At 40.3% G+C, this 17,753-nt stretch overlaps 1 protein-coding gene across 1 annotated transcript; it reads left to right on the top strand.

The window, feature by feature from the left end:
* Window positions 1-16,879, top strand: LOC108887220 (MICAL-like protein 2). The gene is given in 17 exon segments (XM_051070425.1): window positions 1-444; window positions 2,238-2,286; window positions 4,723-4,864; window positions 4,956-5,143; window positions 5,509-5,636; window positions 6,222-6,959; window positions 7,046-7,251; window positions 8,298-8,361; window positions 8,911-9,044; window positions 9,206-9,258; window positions 9,260-9,271; window positions 9,940-10,063; window positions 10,212-10,314; window positions 11,511-11,584; window positions 11,680-11,794; window positions 12,461-12,507; window positions 14,661-16,879. Coding segments are annotated over 17 exon segments (2,397 nt in total). The 5' UTR covers window positions 1-301; the 3' UTR covers window positions 14,738-16,879.
* Window positions 16,880-17,753: the final 874 nt, after the last annotated feature.

Raw genomic sequence — 17,753 nt, 5'->3', positions numbered from 1 at the left:
GGCGGTCTGAACTCCACCCATGCAGCGTCACTATCGACCTTTCACAGGTGTCACATCTTGTTTCTTTCCACTTTCTCAGACGAGAGAAGGTGATTCCCACACACACACTCAAACACACACACTCTCCTGCCTTCTGTCATTTCCCGGATCCGGCGTGTCCAAGCTTCTGTGGAAAGTTTTTAAAGTTTGTTGTTGGAGGAGGAGGAGGAGGAGGAGGAGTGAGCTCGGTGAGTTGTTCCAGCGGCGCTGCTGTGCTCACACACGGCTCCAGCTGCAGTCTGTGTGCGGGCTCTGCTTCGGGATGGCGGCCGTGAAGGCGCTACAGCAGTGGTGCCGGATCCAGTGCGAAGGCTACCGAGATGTGTCCATCACAAACATGACCACGTCGTTCAGGGACGGCCTGGCTTTCTGCGCCCTCATCCACAAACACAGACCAGATCTCATGTAAGTACTGAAACCACAGGACTGGACGCCAAACAGGAACTCAGTGAAGTTTTATAGTGTCCGATATTTTTAAACACAACCATTCATTTAAAATCCTGTTTACAGCACGAGCTTTGTAGTGAAGAGGGAGTCCGCTGGTTTTGTTTTGCGGCTTAACGGTAGGTTTCAGCAGTAGTCTGATGATAGAGAGCGAACTTCAGCTTCATGGGTCTGCAGGAAAGAAAAGCAGGACCAGGAGCTCCGCTGTGGACCCAGAGCTCAGTGAGCAACCACGCAGGCTCCCAGCAGGTCTGCAGACAGGACCACTGACCATGTAGAGGTGCAGGTCTGCAAGTTTGATTCTCCTGTAAATCATACCTGTCTGATGTGACAAGGTGTTTACTCACCTCTGTATCGATGTGCAGAGCTGTAGAGTGAGACCTGATACTGAGTCTAGATGCAGACATAAACAAGAACAAGGTCTTGAAACTTGACTTGGGACTTGACACAAACTCTGCAACATTTGACTCTCAGGTTTTCCAGGTAAAATAATCTAAAATAAACACATAGACAGTTACAGACAGACCATTCAGAACCTCAAACCTCTCACTGAGCTGTTCATTGAAAGACCTTGGTCTCTGCTGTCACAGACCTGAAAGATCTGCAAGTGATTTGAAATGTGCTTATGAAGACTTGTGACATATTCTCACCATCAAGGACACCAAAATGCTCTGTTTGTGTGCATGTTTTTAAGTTGTAAATCAGGGTTGCACAAACCTCTGCTGTTCATTGGAGCTCATCCAGTTTGTCCACATGTTGAACATCCTCATCAGTCTGGAGCCACAATCCAGTATTTTGGAATTTAGTTATGTGCCAAACAAGGAAAGGAGAGGATGTTATCCAGTTAAGGGCTGCAACTAATGGTAACTGGTCATGATCAATTAATCTCTTTTAATGAAATTATTCATATTATCCCATCGAAATGTCAGAAAGTAGCAAAGAAAGACCCATTTCAAGTTCCCAGAGCTCAAGGTCTTGTCTTCATACTGTTTTGTCCAAAACTCAAAGATGCTTAGTTAGCATTAATATAAAACAGATAATAGCAGCAGATCCTCACATTTGAGAAGCTAGAACTAGAGAATGTTTGGACTTTTTGTTTCATAAATGACTTAAACAATCAGATATTGGAAATGTATCTTCTTTATCTCCTTTGTTCTCTCACAGCCCCCCTGACTCTGAAAACTATCAGGGAATTTCCAACAGGAAATAATAGTTTTTATTTGTACTCGACAGCTTTGTCCATGTTAGATATTCCGAAGACATGACTCATCATCTTTAGTTGAACTTTGTCCTGTTTCTCACAGAAATGTGTGGTTTTGTTCCAGAGGGTTCATTATGGCAGACTGAGATAGGGCTTTAATCTCAAGAAGGGACACAGCTGCTCCAGTTGTTTCCACCCCAGCTTTTCCCCACAGCCAGACCAGCGTGAGGGCACGGTTCATGTTTACATATACAAACGCTAAACTTTGATGAAAGGCTTCGTTCCAGTTCATCCAAATGGACACTTCCATGACTGTAGTGAATGCAGGCTGAGCTTTCTGTTAGTTTCAGTTTTACAGTGTGGAATCAGCGATCCAGTGGTCATGTGACTGATTAGTGACACTGTCAATGTCATGATATATGTTGAAGTGAAGCGGCTATGCATGACTAAATAACACATGTTTTGGTCTAGACTGATTATAAACACATGAATGAGGAAGGGAAGTTGGATCACATCTGTTTTGTTACTCATGTTTTTTTGTCCTCTGTTGCAGCAATTTTGATTCACTGAAGAAGGAAAATGTCTATGACAACAACAAACTGGTAAGACATGTTTATGTTCTGCATTTTGACCCTGGCTGTGTGAAACAAGTAGTTTGATTGACAGGCTCATGTTTCCCCCATAAACACAAGGTTTTGGGTTAAACCTGATTCTTCCAGTAAACTAAAGTGCTTTTTAGTCGTGTTAGCAGTGTGGCTTCATGGATGGTAAAGCTGGTCAGTCCACCACTTTAGTTAAGATTGAAATCAACATCAGTTGGATGGATTGCCATGTAATTTAGTGCAGACATTCATGATCCCCAATCCTAATAACTTAATGATCTCCTGACTTTTCCTCCAGCACCACCAGCAGGTTGACATTTGTGGTTTTGTGTGAAACATCTGAACAGTTACTGGATGGATTACCATGAAATTTGGTACAAACATTTCTGTTCATCTTGTTTTCAGTGATAAAATCAAAGATGTTAGCATACTAATTGGCTAAACTAGTGTTGGCATTCAAATGTTAGCTTTTAGCTCAAAGCTACATTGTGCCTAAATGCAACCTCACAGATCCATTAGCATAGCTCTTAGGCTTGTTTGCATTAAGTGATTCATTCCATCTCATTTTATCTCATCAATAGTCACCTGAAAAGAAAACTGATCATCAACTGTTACTATGTGATGCTAGGTATCATATTGTTTGCTGTACTTTTGATGTTTCTGCCATTATAATCCAGTGTTCCCTATTGTAACGACAACAATATGTATCACTTGAATAAAAAACAGAAATGCCATTTTCTCAGGCACACGTAGCAAAATCTAAAGCAGTCATATTGATCAGTCCTGCAGTAAATCCTACCTTCATGAAGGTTATACTTTTGAGTTTTTGTTGACACAGTTTTAGAGAGGTGCTGATTCAATTTGAGTTGTGAACTAAATATCCTATAACATTAAACTTCATTATGGACCTGGGATGTATTGTAGTATGTAGTCTTATGTCAGCATCTGTTTTTACACATTTGTTTTATCATCTTCAGTGGAGGATGTTTTCTCAGATGTCCACACGTGACCTGAGTGTAGACTTTCAGTTACGTGATAATAAATGATGATGATAGTGAAGACTGTGAGATGCAGTTGAAAGCTCCAGAAAAGAAACCTGAGTTAAGATTGTTTTGTGAAAGGTGATGTCTTGGTTTTCAGCCCTTGTTCAGTCAAAAACAAGTAATTTGAACTCACCATCCTGTGAGAAATAATGATGGGAAATTTTCTGACATTTCGTAGAGTAAATGAATAATAAATTAACCCAGAATTGCTTAATCCAAAACGAAAGTAATACCTGGCTCCCATTAATTGCTTCTGCGTGTGTGTTGGCTCCGGGTATTACATCAGCACCACTTGATGTTGAGTAACAGGGAATTTTCAAAATTGAAAAGGAGAAGAGAGCAGAGAAGCCATTGCCAAACTCAGAGTGTTTCAATCTGGGCACTTTGATCTTGGCTGCTTTGTTGCATTCTTCACTTTAATTTTCTCCCTGGAGTTTCATTATTGGACTGTGAGCGCTGGGACTGACAAAAGCTCAACATCACAAACACATGCTCTTTGAATCGTGGTAGAATAACAGCTAAAAACTGCACAAATTGTTTGACAATGTTCTTAATTGTAATTGAAACAGAGCTCCAACAGCAGGTTGGTTAAGAAAACAACATAAAGCTGTAAGAGATTAAAGTACCATAGGGCACAGCAAAGTAAACATAGTTTTTTATGACTCCCCCGATCCTCTGATTACTGATTAAGTTATGCCTCTGGTGCTCGTTTGCCTGCCTCTGCTTGTTGTTTTTTTTCTGCTTCCATGGAATCACTGAATGTGAATCTAGTTTGGAAATTCCTTTCTCACTTTCTGCTCATTTAACACATGAGGTGTAGATTTAATCAGAATTTGGCCTCTTACGGGGATTTTATTGAAGATATGCAAGAGCGAAACACAGGCAACATAAAACTTTATCTTGAAGAGGAAATAATATGTCCACATAAAAATTAACTGTTGTCTAACGTACACCTGGTGGACAGGTGTGTGGGCACATTAGATCATACAGAAGAAAGTGCAGAATTCCTTCATGCCATTGACAGGAAGTTTATTAGAAATGAGGTGTTTCAACAGTGTGTGGGACAAAGCAGGACCTTTTTTAAAGATCTATAAAAACATGAACATGAACAGTTCTTAAAAAAATCACACATCAAGACACTTAAGTTGTCAAAACATCTTGATTTTGTTGAGGATATCACTGTAAAACTGTCTGTGGGACAGTAAGAATCTCATACATGCATGTGAATATTAATAACAGGCGGAAAAAGGTCTTGTCTGAATTATGTAAGAAAGTCTCTGAGGACATTATTTGATTTATTGATGCTTTTCCATCTTTGGCCGGTTGGTGCAGATTCTAAAAATCCTCCCTGAGCTGCTTCTGTTTTGTTGGATAAAGTCAATGTTATTTGCAGGCGTTCAAGGTTGCAGAGGAAGAACTGGGAATTCCAGCGCTGTTGGATGCAGAGGACATGGTGGCTCTTAAGATTCCTGACCGTCTCAGTATCCTGACTTATGTCTCACAGTACTACAACTACTTCCACGGACGCTCCCCGAGTGAGTATCTTTGTCTCTCTGTGTTCCTCTCCCTCCCTCTCTCCCTCTCTTCCTTCACCTGATCTGTCGTTATCTGCCTGTTTGCACACAGTCGGTGGTATGGCAGGTATAAAGCGTCCAGCTGAGGGCCCCACAGATGAACCGTCTGGGAAGAAGAACCAGCCGGTTGTGGCCAAGGTGTTCCCCTCATCTAAGCCTGCCCGAGAGAACAGCCCTCCCCCGTCCTCCAACATCAAACGGCCCTCTCCTTCCCCAAAACAGACCAGACATGCTGCACAGGTAATTTATACTGCCTGAATACTTAACACAAGCATCACCAAGCTGTGAATCAAATTTGAGTGTCCACAAATGTTAAAAAAAAACAAACTTTTTTTTAACAATCACTTTGCAATCACTTTACTGATGAGGTGGAATGAATGTGGAAGTTCATTGAGCCAAACACATGGTGACCTAAATACCTACAAAGATCTCTTGTTGTGTCTGTACCAAACTGCTGTTACAAAACAAACAAAAACCCCACATTGCCTCAGATCAGTTTACAGCAGGTCTAGTGATAAACTGGGCACTCGTCATGAGAGAACGTTGTCTTTTCCACTTGCTGGAAAACATCCCTCACCCTCTCTCCCTCTCTCTCCCTCCTCCAGGATGCTCTGGTTGAGAAACCCCATCAGACAGGCACCCTGAGCAACAAATGTGTGATCTGTAACAAGCATGTTCACTTGGTGCAGCGACATCTAGTGGATGGGAAGCTCTATCACAGGAACTGTGCAAAGTAAGACGTAAAAATTGGTTCGCGTCATTCTCATAACTTATTCTTGATAACCTGTGAAATCTGAAGTGTGTCTCCAGAATTATTATAGACTAGTTCAGTTTTTAATTAAAATCAGTTAATGAATTGGTAAATTTAATAATGGAACATAAGCTGATGAATAAAAAGTGCATCTAAATAAGTGGGTCTGGTCTCAGTGTATAGTGTTTATTTAGGTACTTGTTCTGTTCCTGTTTACTGGGATTTTCAAGTACTTCTGTCCTTTAGACCAAAAGAAATCTGATGCTGTTTTGTACGCCATGCTCCTGAAGTGCTCAGATCCCGAATATGCCCAACTTTCTATTACTTCTGAAGCTTCTGTGTTGGTCTTCCTAGCTGTTACAAATCCAAGTTTTACATACTGTCCAGAATTCATAGATTCATAATTATTATTAAGAGGGTGTATTCAGACTTAAATGACGCCGACAGGAGCTCTGATTGGCTAGGTGTGGAGCGTAGACCCACCTTCTGAAGTTTGCAGGAATTGGAATTAATGTTGAACAATTCACGACTGTAACCATCACATCTGTCGTGCTTTTTGTCTTTCAGGTCACTATCAACTACAAACACAACTGCACCTCTCAGAGATTTACCCTCAAACACCTCGGTTTCTAAATTCACTTCTCTGCCAGAGTCCACTAAAACCAACACAACTACACCCAACCACACCCCCTCCAGACTGGGACCAACATGGCTAGTGGAGAAACCCAGTACCCCTTCCAGCTTCTCCACCACTTTTTCTCCTTCGTCTCCTTCTCGGCCTGCTTCAGGTGTTTCCTCTGCTGCTAAAGAAAGTCAGACAGCTTCTGTCTCCAAACCTGCAGCTTCAGGGACAAGAACTACTACCACTACTACCATTACAACCACATCTACAGAGACCAGGCCTGTTGCTGCCCCTCGTACCTCAATCACAGCAGCCAAGACCCTGCAGTCCAAACTCAAGTTCCTCCAGTCAGACAGCAACACTAACAATGAAGAGAAGAAAACTACGACCATCAACGTGGATGTAAATAAAGGGAAGAATGTGAGTGGTAAGGTGCAGGAGGCCACAGCGGGTCAGGCTGTGACTTTGGTCGTAAACATTGGTGGTTCTGGCAAAAAGGAAACAAATGTGAACTTGGATAAGGGTGGGGACAAAGTTAAAGCAGCTGGTGCAGGTGGAGACAGTGAGAGCAGTAAGACGAAAGCATCAGCAGCAGCTTTCATCTCCAAGAAACTGACTGAGGAGAATAACAACAACAACAGTAAGCCGTCATGGATGACTGCAGCGCTGAAGAAAACTGACAAGTGAGTAATGAAGTTTGTGTGCTGCTTTGTCCTGACCTCTTCTGGTGAATGACAGCATTTAATAAAACTTCATCACCTCTAATCAGACCTGCTCAAGTCGAGACTCCTAAGAGGGAGATGGAGGGCACCAGAGGGAGGGTGAAGCTGAGAGCAGACCCATCGCTCCTCGCTGACCTGCAGTCTCCGGACACCCCGAGCACTGCTCCGAGCCCGGCCAGCAGGAGCGGAGGCAGAACCAGAACTCCAGACAGAGGGGGCCCAAAGCCTGGCAGTCCACTATCCAACACCTCAGGTTAAATTCCACTGTCTCCATAATTGTCCATAGGGTAGCCTGGTATAATGGTCTTTTGTTCCAGGTGAGGTTGGTCCACTGACATAGGAAAAAACCATGTCCGACTTTCCTGATTGGTGGTGTAGTATAATATGTGAAAGTCTTGGTAGTTCTTATTTAGAGAATATTAACCAGGACAGGTACAAGGATCTCTCATGGTGGTATGATCCCTTATAAAACACTTAACTCATCAAAGCAGGCCTCGAAACAATTTAAACTGTCTAGATCCAGGACCAGTAATGCATCGAGTGATTTGTGCGTTACTTTCTGTGACTCCTCTAATTCTCTGAGAGTATGGACAGATGAAAACTGAATACATGGATTGATGAGATGATGGCACCTGTTTATTTCAAGGAAAGTTCATACAGCAAATGTGCCAAAGAGGATTTCTCTCTTTCCACGTACACTTAACTTCCCAAAACCTACCTGCTTGTTCTAAAGACTGAACACTGAGATGATGCCAACATTAAAATAGCTTTCAGGGCTCTATATACAAACATTAAGATAGAAATGCACAAAGTAAAATCTTACCTTCAAGTGTCAGCAGTTTTTCAGATGTGTAATAAAGTTCCACTTACTTTTTTCCAGACCTATATCCTGCATCTGATAGTCTTCTTCTGTAAATACTTAATTGTACATGAAGCAGACTGTGACATGTGATTGAAAACCAAAAAGCTGCCAAGCTTTCTTTCTTTTAAAAATGGGAAAGATTAATTATGAGGCTGACTTGTGGCTCTTTATCCAGTTAGCATAATTCATCCTCATTAATTTAGAGGCTTCAACAGTGCCCCATTGACACCTCCTTCTTCACCCCATGCACAAGAGTTACTGTTGTTTGCAGGTTGCAGCTAATGTGTACCTTTAATATTGTTTGACCTTGCTGTTGTAAATGTCATCTCTCTGTAACTGTAAAAATAGGAACTAACATTGGACACTGGTGTGATGAAGGAACTGAACCAGAAAGTGAAAAACACAAACGTTTCAATTGATTTCTTTGTTCTCAACAGCATCAGAAAACGAGTCTCCTGCAGACTGGAGGTCCAGGCTCAAACCTGTCGCCAGAGAAACAAAGTAAGACTTCTGTGTTCTGTGTTGTCACCATATTCTGTGTTTCTGGGTTACTTCTTTTCCCTTCCTGGCTCAGTTCCTAACTTCATAACAACAGGGAGGATCTGTAGGCTACGTGGGCGAGCTCACAGCTTATCAACATCATCGAGCATTAACTGTATGAGGGATTTTTTTCCCCCGATGTCCTGTCCATCCATCCATCCTTTGATCCAGTCTTTCATCCATCTCCCCAGCCATTCCTCCCACAGGAAGCCTGTACCTGCTGCTCCTCCAAATGGCTCGGCCATCATTTGTAGTCAGGGCTTTCAGTCTCTCCTCTTCCGCCACATGCATGTGAGCCCCAAATGGTGTCAAGACTGAGTAGAGTCCTCCGTGGTGCAACATATGCTCAGTGCTCAGAGTTCCTTTCCCCAGATGACCTTTCCTCTCCCTCTCATGAATCAAAACCAGGGACTGTAGGGTACTGATTAGAGCAGCAGATAAATTGCTAATGAAGACATTAAATTTTTGACTCTCTTTTTCTCTTTCTGCTCTTTCTCCATCCATCCACAGACCTGCTGGTCCTCCACAGTCGTCCAAAGTCACTAATGGAGCTGGAAAGTCCCAGACCTCAGAGCTCTCCATTGGGCCTTCCTCATTCTCCTCTAATGTTCCCAGCATTTCTGTCACTCCATCACCATCAAAGGGTAAGAACATGGTCATCTGTGTTGTACTTTTGTTTAAAGAATTGCGGCAAAAACACAAAAGATCTTCCTAGAGATTGCCCAAATATGAACCTGACCTCCCATGGAACCTCTTCTGTGTTTACTCTGACATTTATTTGTTGCATTTTATCTTTCTATTTCAGGATTTCTGAATGGTCAGAGAGAACAAACTGAAAATGGCACCAAATCAGGAGTCTAAGATTACAAAGGTACTGAGCCTCAGATGGAAAATAAGTTTGGAGTAAAGAAAACATTCGTCAGGCAATGCAGGGCATATGTTAAATTAATAACAAACATTAATATCACAAAAATGTAAAACTAGTAAAGAAATAATGACGATATAAATCATAACACCCTACTAAGTTGTTTGTAGGAGGAGCTTTTCATCTATATTTTCTTTTGACATTTTATAGAATAGAAGAGAGAGAATAGAATCCTTTTGAGGATTTAGAGCCAATGCATGTTAGTCATCCATATAATGTATTGCATACTGTTCTAGCTTCACTGTAACACTAACTAAAACAGTAGCCAAAGAATTTTAGCTAGAAAGCTGGCTAATGCTAACGAAATTTGCTAGCTAGCATAACTTTTAAGTGATTAAATTTGTGGCAAAACCAAAATAAAGCTGCTAAATTAAATGAGGTCAAAGGTTTTATCTTTTACACTTTATTTTTTATTATTTAACTAAGCATTATTTTTGAATATAATACTTGTTTTTTTTTTGTTGTTTTTTTTTTACTGATCTGACAGTCTTTTACTGCCTTTTGTCAGTTTTGGGGATTCATACTAAATTGATTTCTCAAATAAAGGCATATGATTTGGTTCGCATCTTACATTTAATTTTGTCTGCACGTGTTTGTGTGTGATACGTCCACAGATGAAGCCAGACTACATTCCCAAAGAGGAGATCATGAAGGAGCTTCAGGAGATTGAAGACAACTTGAATGAGTTGGAGAAGAGAGGGGTCGAGCTGGAGATGAGGCTCCGCAGCAGCGAGGAAGGTGAGATGAACACACACATAATAAACACAGACGTACTGTATGAGCCTCCTCTTTAGCCTGAATGTGGTGTGGAAAAAAAAAAGGCAGATTCAGAGGATTTTGGGTGTGTATCTGGGATTAACTGTGTGTGTGTCCATTTGTGTGTCAGAGGGTGAAGATGACTCTCTCATGGATGAGCTCATGGTTGAGTGGTTCAACTTGATCAGGAACAAGCAGGTGGCCATGCGCCGGGAGTCTGAACTGGTCTACATGTGAGTACACACACACACACACACACACACACACACACACACACACATGAACACACGTGGAAAAGGGGCATGCCACTTTATAGCGATTAGTGAAACAGACTTGTGGCCAGAAGGTTGACAGTTTGAATTCCCAGTGTCCTCCCTCCTCCGTCCCCCAGCAGGGCGTCCTGGAACAGGACAGATCGCCCCCCCACTGACTGCAGTGGAAGAGAAGTGAGAAGCAGGATGCTGCTTAAAGGATAAGCCTGGCGATATATCATAGTTGTCTTACTGTCAACCATTTCAGTGAAAAGACTGAAACCAACAATAAATTGATCAGTCTAATATGTATTGTATGTGTTAGCCACGTTGTTTCACAGGATGACATATTCCTTCATTACGATGAACATGGACACTGTAGTTGATTATGAATCAATCCCATACTGTTGTGACCAATTTATCCTTATTTGTTTTAATTAAAAGTTCTGTGACCTCTTTGTTTTAAAGATTTATGTCTTCAGTGGGAACCATTTGTTTTGGGGGTGATTAACACAGACAGGATGGGGAAGGCAGAGAGGATTCAGAGAAGGTCTAACATTGTTGGTTCTGACAGTAAGAAAAATATAGAGCAATGTCAGTCTTGTCCTTTAAAAAGCAAACATGCACTACAACGAACCCTCTGATAAATTATCGTTAAAGACACTTACAGAGAGAGTATCTTTGATTATTGGAGAGTACCTGATTATGGAAGGATTTTATTCAAGTCAGACTCATGTTGGGGCGTCCAGGTTGTTAACAGGAAGTGCTTCTCTTTCTCCTCTCCTGTCTTCTTCCTGTCCATCTCTACTCTTCTCAAATAAAGGCATGGTTTGGCTAATAAAATAAAAAAAATAATCTATTTGCATTTGCTTTATGTGTTCCAGAATCATGGCAGGTAACAGCAAATAATTGTATGAAAAGGTTGTGGAATATCACAGATGTTTTTGCAGTCATCCAAATATGGTGTGTGCCAAATTTGGTCAAGATTGGGAAAAACCTGTAGAATTAATATGGGAAAATAATCTTTACTGTGTATTCTTGATGTACTTAATGTAGCATTTGAAGAGCTTCTCAACTGAGGCAAAACAAAATGTATCAAACAATCAGACTGAAGACAAATAATTCTAAGTGATAGTAACAGATACAATAAACAATTTGTATGCTGTTTTTATTTGTAGAGGAAAAACCCAGGACCTGGAGGAACAGCAGCCCACTGTTGAGCAGGAGCTCAGGAGACTGATGGAAAAACCAGGTGAGGGCTCAAAAGACGAGAACACAGTCAAAACGAAACAAAAAGCAAAACAGAACAATCTTAGACTAAAATCTATTTTATTTATATGCGTGCAGAACATCTGAAAACATCCTGGGACCGAAAGAGAGAACAGGAGCTGATGGACAAACTGGTGGAGATCGTCAATGACAGAAACGCGATTGTAGAAGGTCTGGATGAGGACAGACTCAGGTGTGTTTTTGGACAAATCATGAGGGAGTAGTGTGTTGAGAATCAAGATGTTTTTTTTTTTTTAGAGCTAAACAGACCAAATTGGTCACGACTTAAATACAGTTGATCATGTCTACTGATGTCTGTGGGTTATTTCTGTTGACTGCAAAGGCTTTGACTCCAAATACTTTATATGCTGATATTGGAAAAACGGGCTTTAGTGTCTGCTACTACACTTTTCAGGTGATGTGACTGTAAAATCTTTAAAATTTTAGCTGAACATCGGCACTTCCATTTCATCGTTATTGAAAAGCTGTTGTTTAAATAGGTTTTACAGTAGTTTAAGTCACGTATCAAGCAAAAATGCTAAATATTTACCATTAACAGCTTTGAAAATGTGTGTAATTATATTTCATATCACTGTAAAATGGACATTTTTGGATTTTAGTTCGCTAAAACAAGCAGTTTAAAGATGTCACCTTGTCTTTGGGAAGTAATGAGCTGCATTTTTCTTTCTTTATTCTGACATTTTAAAGACATACGATAAATAATAAATAACAGATCAGTTGATAACAAAAAAGTGGTTAGTTTTAGCTTTAGCTCTTAGACTGCACTGAATGTACAGTACATTGGTATGAGTTGTTAATCTTTGTTCACTTTTTGTGCTGTCTCGCTTCATCTTCTCAGGGAGGAAGAGGAGGACGAGCAGCTAAACAAGATGATGATGAATTTCAGTGAGTGTCTCCACCACCTCCACAGGCCGTCTGACCCCCCTCCGCTCTGTTCATTAGTTATCACAACCTTGGTGTCACTGCAACTTAGTTGGTTTATAAATTATCCAATTGAGGATTTCCATCATGGATGCCTCTAATTGAAGCAGATAGAATTCTCATTGTGGTTTATGGAAGTGTGTGTGTTTGAGTGAACCTGTGCTGCATTTTTAAGGGTGCCACTGGGCGATGTTTTCATCTCATTTGATCTAATGACTGCTAATGGAAAAAGCATCAAACAAAATGCTCCCCTCTTTTTGTCAGCAGCGTTCCTATTAGACAAATGGATAATGCAGCCGGTTAATTTGACCCTCTGATAGAACAGAGTTAAAGCCGGCTTCATTTGCAATTCATGACCGGGAAAGCAGGGCTGAAATTGAGGAGATTTATTGAACTTCAGTGAAAGGTCGTTATGTTACAGCGCGCGAATGCCGACCGTGGGCTAAAGACTAGCCATTTCAATTTAATGTATTCATAAAGTTAATGCTAAAGTTTCACAGTTCATTCCCACTCCGAGTACAGTCACACGATAGTTTACACGCATGTTGTATCACATACAGTTCACATACGGTAGCATATATGCTCCTTAATACCGTGGTCAACACAAAGTACGTCAAACTGCATGTAACCATGGCAACAGAGCCTCTGATTTATGAAGTCAAGTCACTGATTAAAAAACTTAAAAAACTTTAAACACAACGTTTGGACACAACACAACTATCAGATCAGATATTTAGCAAAACGTTTCCAGAGATTTATACTCTTTACTTTTGACATAAGAAATAATCAGTCCCCCAGCAAGATGTTAGCAAACTACCTGCCTGTTCAGCTTCATATCCAGCAGACACACTGCAACATTAGCTTTCCTTTGGAGTTGTATCTCTGGCCACCTGACAAACGTGAGTCCACATTCACTCTCCTTTTTGCTCTGTTTTGGTCTCCACCAACTCTGGAGAGAGGGGAACTTCAGAGATCCATGATAATTGGATTAGTTAGTAGTTAAGTTGATTTGTTACTACGAGCAAAACCTTTCACACTACACATAATCATTGGACCCATTGGTGACATAAAAATATTGACTGATGCAGCTTTAATGCCTGTCATTTATTCTTTATATAGTTCTTACACATCTTGGAAAATATCTGAGTTTGATTTCAAGTGATTTCATTATAGTGCCACACACTCAAAGCTTATTGCTTTTCATGCTGCAAGGGAACACTAATTACTGTAGTTTACAGGACAGCTCAGAATTTATCTTCCACTAATAGAAAATCAGGGGAAAAGAGGGAGATAATACCAATATGCTGCTGATTATGTGCCGCCTCTAATCTGGAAACATCATACGACGGGTCCTGATCTTAGCAGAACAGTTTTAACCTCAACATGTCAGTCACTTGGACATTCATTATATTTACTGCACAAAGAATCTTAATACAAACTCACAGGTACACAGGCAGACAACATAAACAAAAATCATGATTTCTAACAGAGACGGTTACCAGTGAGATCCATACTCGCATTGACTATGTCCAAAATCACTCCCTCGCTCTCAGCTGCAGTGCAATAATACCCCAACATGGAGCAGATGCTGCTCCAGTTCATGCACCTAATTTTGAACAGACTGGAGCATTTGGACAAAAAATAAATTGGTTTGGAACCTGAAAAGTTGCTTCCCAACTGGAACCGAAGCTCATGGAAACTCAGGCTGGTTTGCTGGATAGCATCAAGGGTCCAAGAGTGTTGAACAGAACTGGTTCAAGAACCAGAGGTCCTTTGGTGGAAGAGAGCTGTTGCCTGGAAGTTATATAAATAAGTGAATTGCTATAGCTACATTATAGCGCCCAGACTGGAATTTAATATTATTATTTCTTTACTGGGTAGATGCTAAGTGACTGAAATGTCTTCATCCTGGACCACGATATGTCGTAGTATGACAGTCCTTATAAGTAAAAGAGATCAAACATACTTGTGAAATAGCTGTTGGTACAAAGAGCTGATAATATACTGCAACATCACCACAAAAAACAAAGCTTTTCAAATTTGTTTATTGGCCTCACTTTTAATGTTTCTCTTCTTTAAACCAGCCCTCTCTCTTTATCTGTCTCCCTCTCTCTCAGACATAAAGAAGGACAAACCAAAGAAAAAGTCTCCGGTGGCCAAACTGTTCAGCTGGGGGGCCAAGAAGGAGGGATGATGCTCCTCAAAACGCAGGGAAGGTTCCTTCTTTGATGTCCTCGCTGATCTTGTTGTCTTAGTGTCGGTGTGCTCAGCCTGTGATTCATGGGACACAGTGAATAAATGGATCGTCAGTCAGTCTGTCGTGTTCAGCGCTTTTAGAAAAATGCCCTTCCCTCTGTCGACTGCATCACTCAAGATCTGACGTTACTGCGCGCACACACACACACACACACACACACACATATGCATGGATGATGTTGAGGGGTTAATGACTCAGTCGTGATGTGATTGGGTTCAGCGCTCCAGTTGTTAGTTTTAATCCCCTGCTCGTCTTAATCTGTCTACTTAATGCTCTCACACACACACACACAAACAAACACACACACCCGCTGTCTGTAAATATCTCCTTCCTTGTTCTACTTATTGAAATGTTGCTTGCACACAGTAACACTGATGCTAATGAGAGTTAATAGGGAACAAGACTCATCACACAGGTCAGACAGCTGTTTCTTGCTCTCTGGTCACGTTTTAGTTCAAGCTACAAGTCACTGGTGGCTCTGTGACTAACTTCACGGTCACTTTCTGACCTGTTGTTGTTGTACATGTTGAACTGCATTTCTCTTTTCAGCACAAATGGCCTTTTCCTGTGTATTTTCTTTTGCACAGGGCAAATACAACACTCTTGTACAATAACGAGTTTGTTTAGGGTGCTGCCCTTTGATAAGGTGACATGTTCTTTTTAAACATAGTCATTATATTTTGTAATGGGATTTTCTACACTAGTGGTTCACAACCTGGTGGTCGAGACTCTCTTCAGAGGTCATGAGGTGGTTAAAGGAGCTACTTGTAAGTTATGCTATTGGTACGAGCCAACATTAACATTAACATTAACAGCTGTTTACTCACCAGTCTAGAGGAAACGTTGTGAGTTCAGCATTCCTTTCCTCGTCAAGAGCTGTTTCCAGCAGTAGTTCGATCACTTCTTTTGCTCTAATGAAGTTAGCATGCTAACTAGCCTCGGCCCACTGGCCCGTCTTGTCACTTTCTGATAGCAGCTCACTGTAGCATTCAGACTGCCCTGAAGAAGCAAAAAAAGTTAGGCAAAGAAAACTTACAAATAGTCCCTTTAAACAGAAATACAGGAAAAATATATTTCTGCTCTCTTAGCTTTTTTCAAAAAAATAATTATTAGTTTCATGATTTCACTTCTCCAGGCCTCAAAAATATTTTAAAAAAGGAGAAAGAGGGAATAATCTGTTTAACCTGTGAGAGATTGTGGCTTAATGCAGCCTATGATGAAGAGTCAGAAGTGGGCAGAGCTTCGTTTTAAGAGATTACAAACCACAAATGTCAGGAACCACTGGTCCTAGATGGATGTTCAGTCTTGGCCTTTGGGAATAATAGATATTAAAGAATCTAAGCTCAAAGGTACTTACTAATCATTCAGAGCTTTCACCTCATTTCACAGCCTTCATTCAGAGTCCACAATCACTCAAGAGTGAAATGAGTGAAATGGAAAATTAGTTAAAAGCTCTGCATCATTAGTAAGTGCACCTTTGAGCTTAGATCCTCTTCATCATATATACACTATATATACACTGTAAACAATTTTATGAATTCGTCATCTTATTACACACGTTCTAGTCTTTTTTTTTTTGTTGTTGTTGCTGTTTTTCTTTCCTGTATAGTCATGTTGTACTTGACAATATAGAGGAAGTTTGAGTTTTTATGGTTGTCTAGAGGAAAAGTGTGAATCTGGTTTGTGTCATGTGACTCAGGGGTTTGACTTAACTGACTGGACGTTTATGAGCCTTGGAAATGCAAGAACTGGTCCATATTGGATCTGGATTTGTACATGTTTAGCATATTTCGTAGCTGAATTAACTGTGTAGTGTTTCTGTGTCATGGTGTTAAGTGTGTAACATTTTTTTTTTTTTTTTTTGCTGTGACCAAACTGCTCACTTTTAACAGCACTAGTTGGGATTATATGAAATCTAATATTGTATATATGTTAATGTTTTTGACCTCTTTATGTTTCAGTTTCTCAGCTGTGTATATTGTATAAAGTTGGTACTCATAATAGTCTGATTGTTTAATGGAGAACGTGGCCTGGATTTTAATAAATTACTGTAATAAATGTACTTAGATTTTTATTAAACAGTCAACATCGTTAATGTTACTCTATATCTACTCATACATAACCTGAATGATTAATGTGATCAGTGCTTAGCTTCTTAAAATTTAATAATACCATATTACTCACTTACTTTTAATCAGGAATGGTACTTTATTGAATTTTTCTGTTACTGCAATATTTTAACCATATTTAGCCTGAGCAAGAGTTAAACATTAAAATAGATGCACTTTCTCTCTATGACCACTAGAAGGCAGCATGAGCCTTTCCATGTCACTGGAGGTCTCAGAGCATGAAACCCTCAGATCTTTGGGTCTTTTACAAAGAACAGATTGAAGGCCCATCCCAGACAAAGCCATCAGAGAAATGTGGATTTATTATTTTTCAGTTTGTATTCTAAATGTTATTTTTCAGATTTGGATTTTTCTTTTGTTCTCACCACAGGAGACAGGTTAAGACAACTTCTGGCATCTGTCATCGCTTGGTTTTCCCACTACATAATACACATCTTGTCTTTGACCTGACAACAAAATGACCCCAAAAAATGACACTAAAAATCAGTTTGAGTCACAAAGTGCTAACAAACCAGATGTTATGCTGCATATCGTTAAAAAAAAGCCAAACCAGTTAACATTAATACCAGTAACAATCTGTTCATCTTACCTACAGAAGACTTTTCTTTTGCCGTTTTGACTGATTCATGAGCTTCTTAATTTCTACATTACAAATATATCAAACTCTTCAAAACCAGTTAGAAGCCAAAAATAAACCTAAGTTTAAACTTTACAAAAACATCAGTCATCACCAGATGAAAATATATAAAACATAAAAGTTATGATGCTCAAGTGGGATAAGACAGACACTGGCTCAGTCTTCTTGATAGACTTATTTTTCCCAT

Source organism: Lates calcarifer, linkage group LG5 (assembly GCF_001640805.2).
Source record: "Lates calcarifer isolate ASB-BC8 linkage group LG5, TLL_Latcal_v3, whole genome shotgun sequence".
Taxonomy (NCBI): Eukaryota; Metazoa; Chordata; class Actinopteri; family Centropomidae; genus Lates; species Lates calcarifer.
The sequence above is the reverse complement of the archived record's forward strand: the minus strand, read 5'-3'. Positions and strand labels throughout refer to the sequence as shown.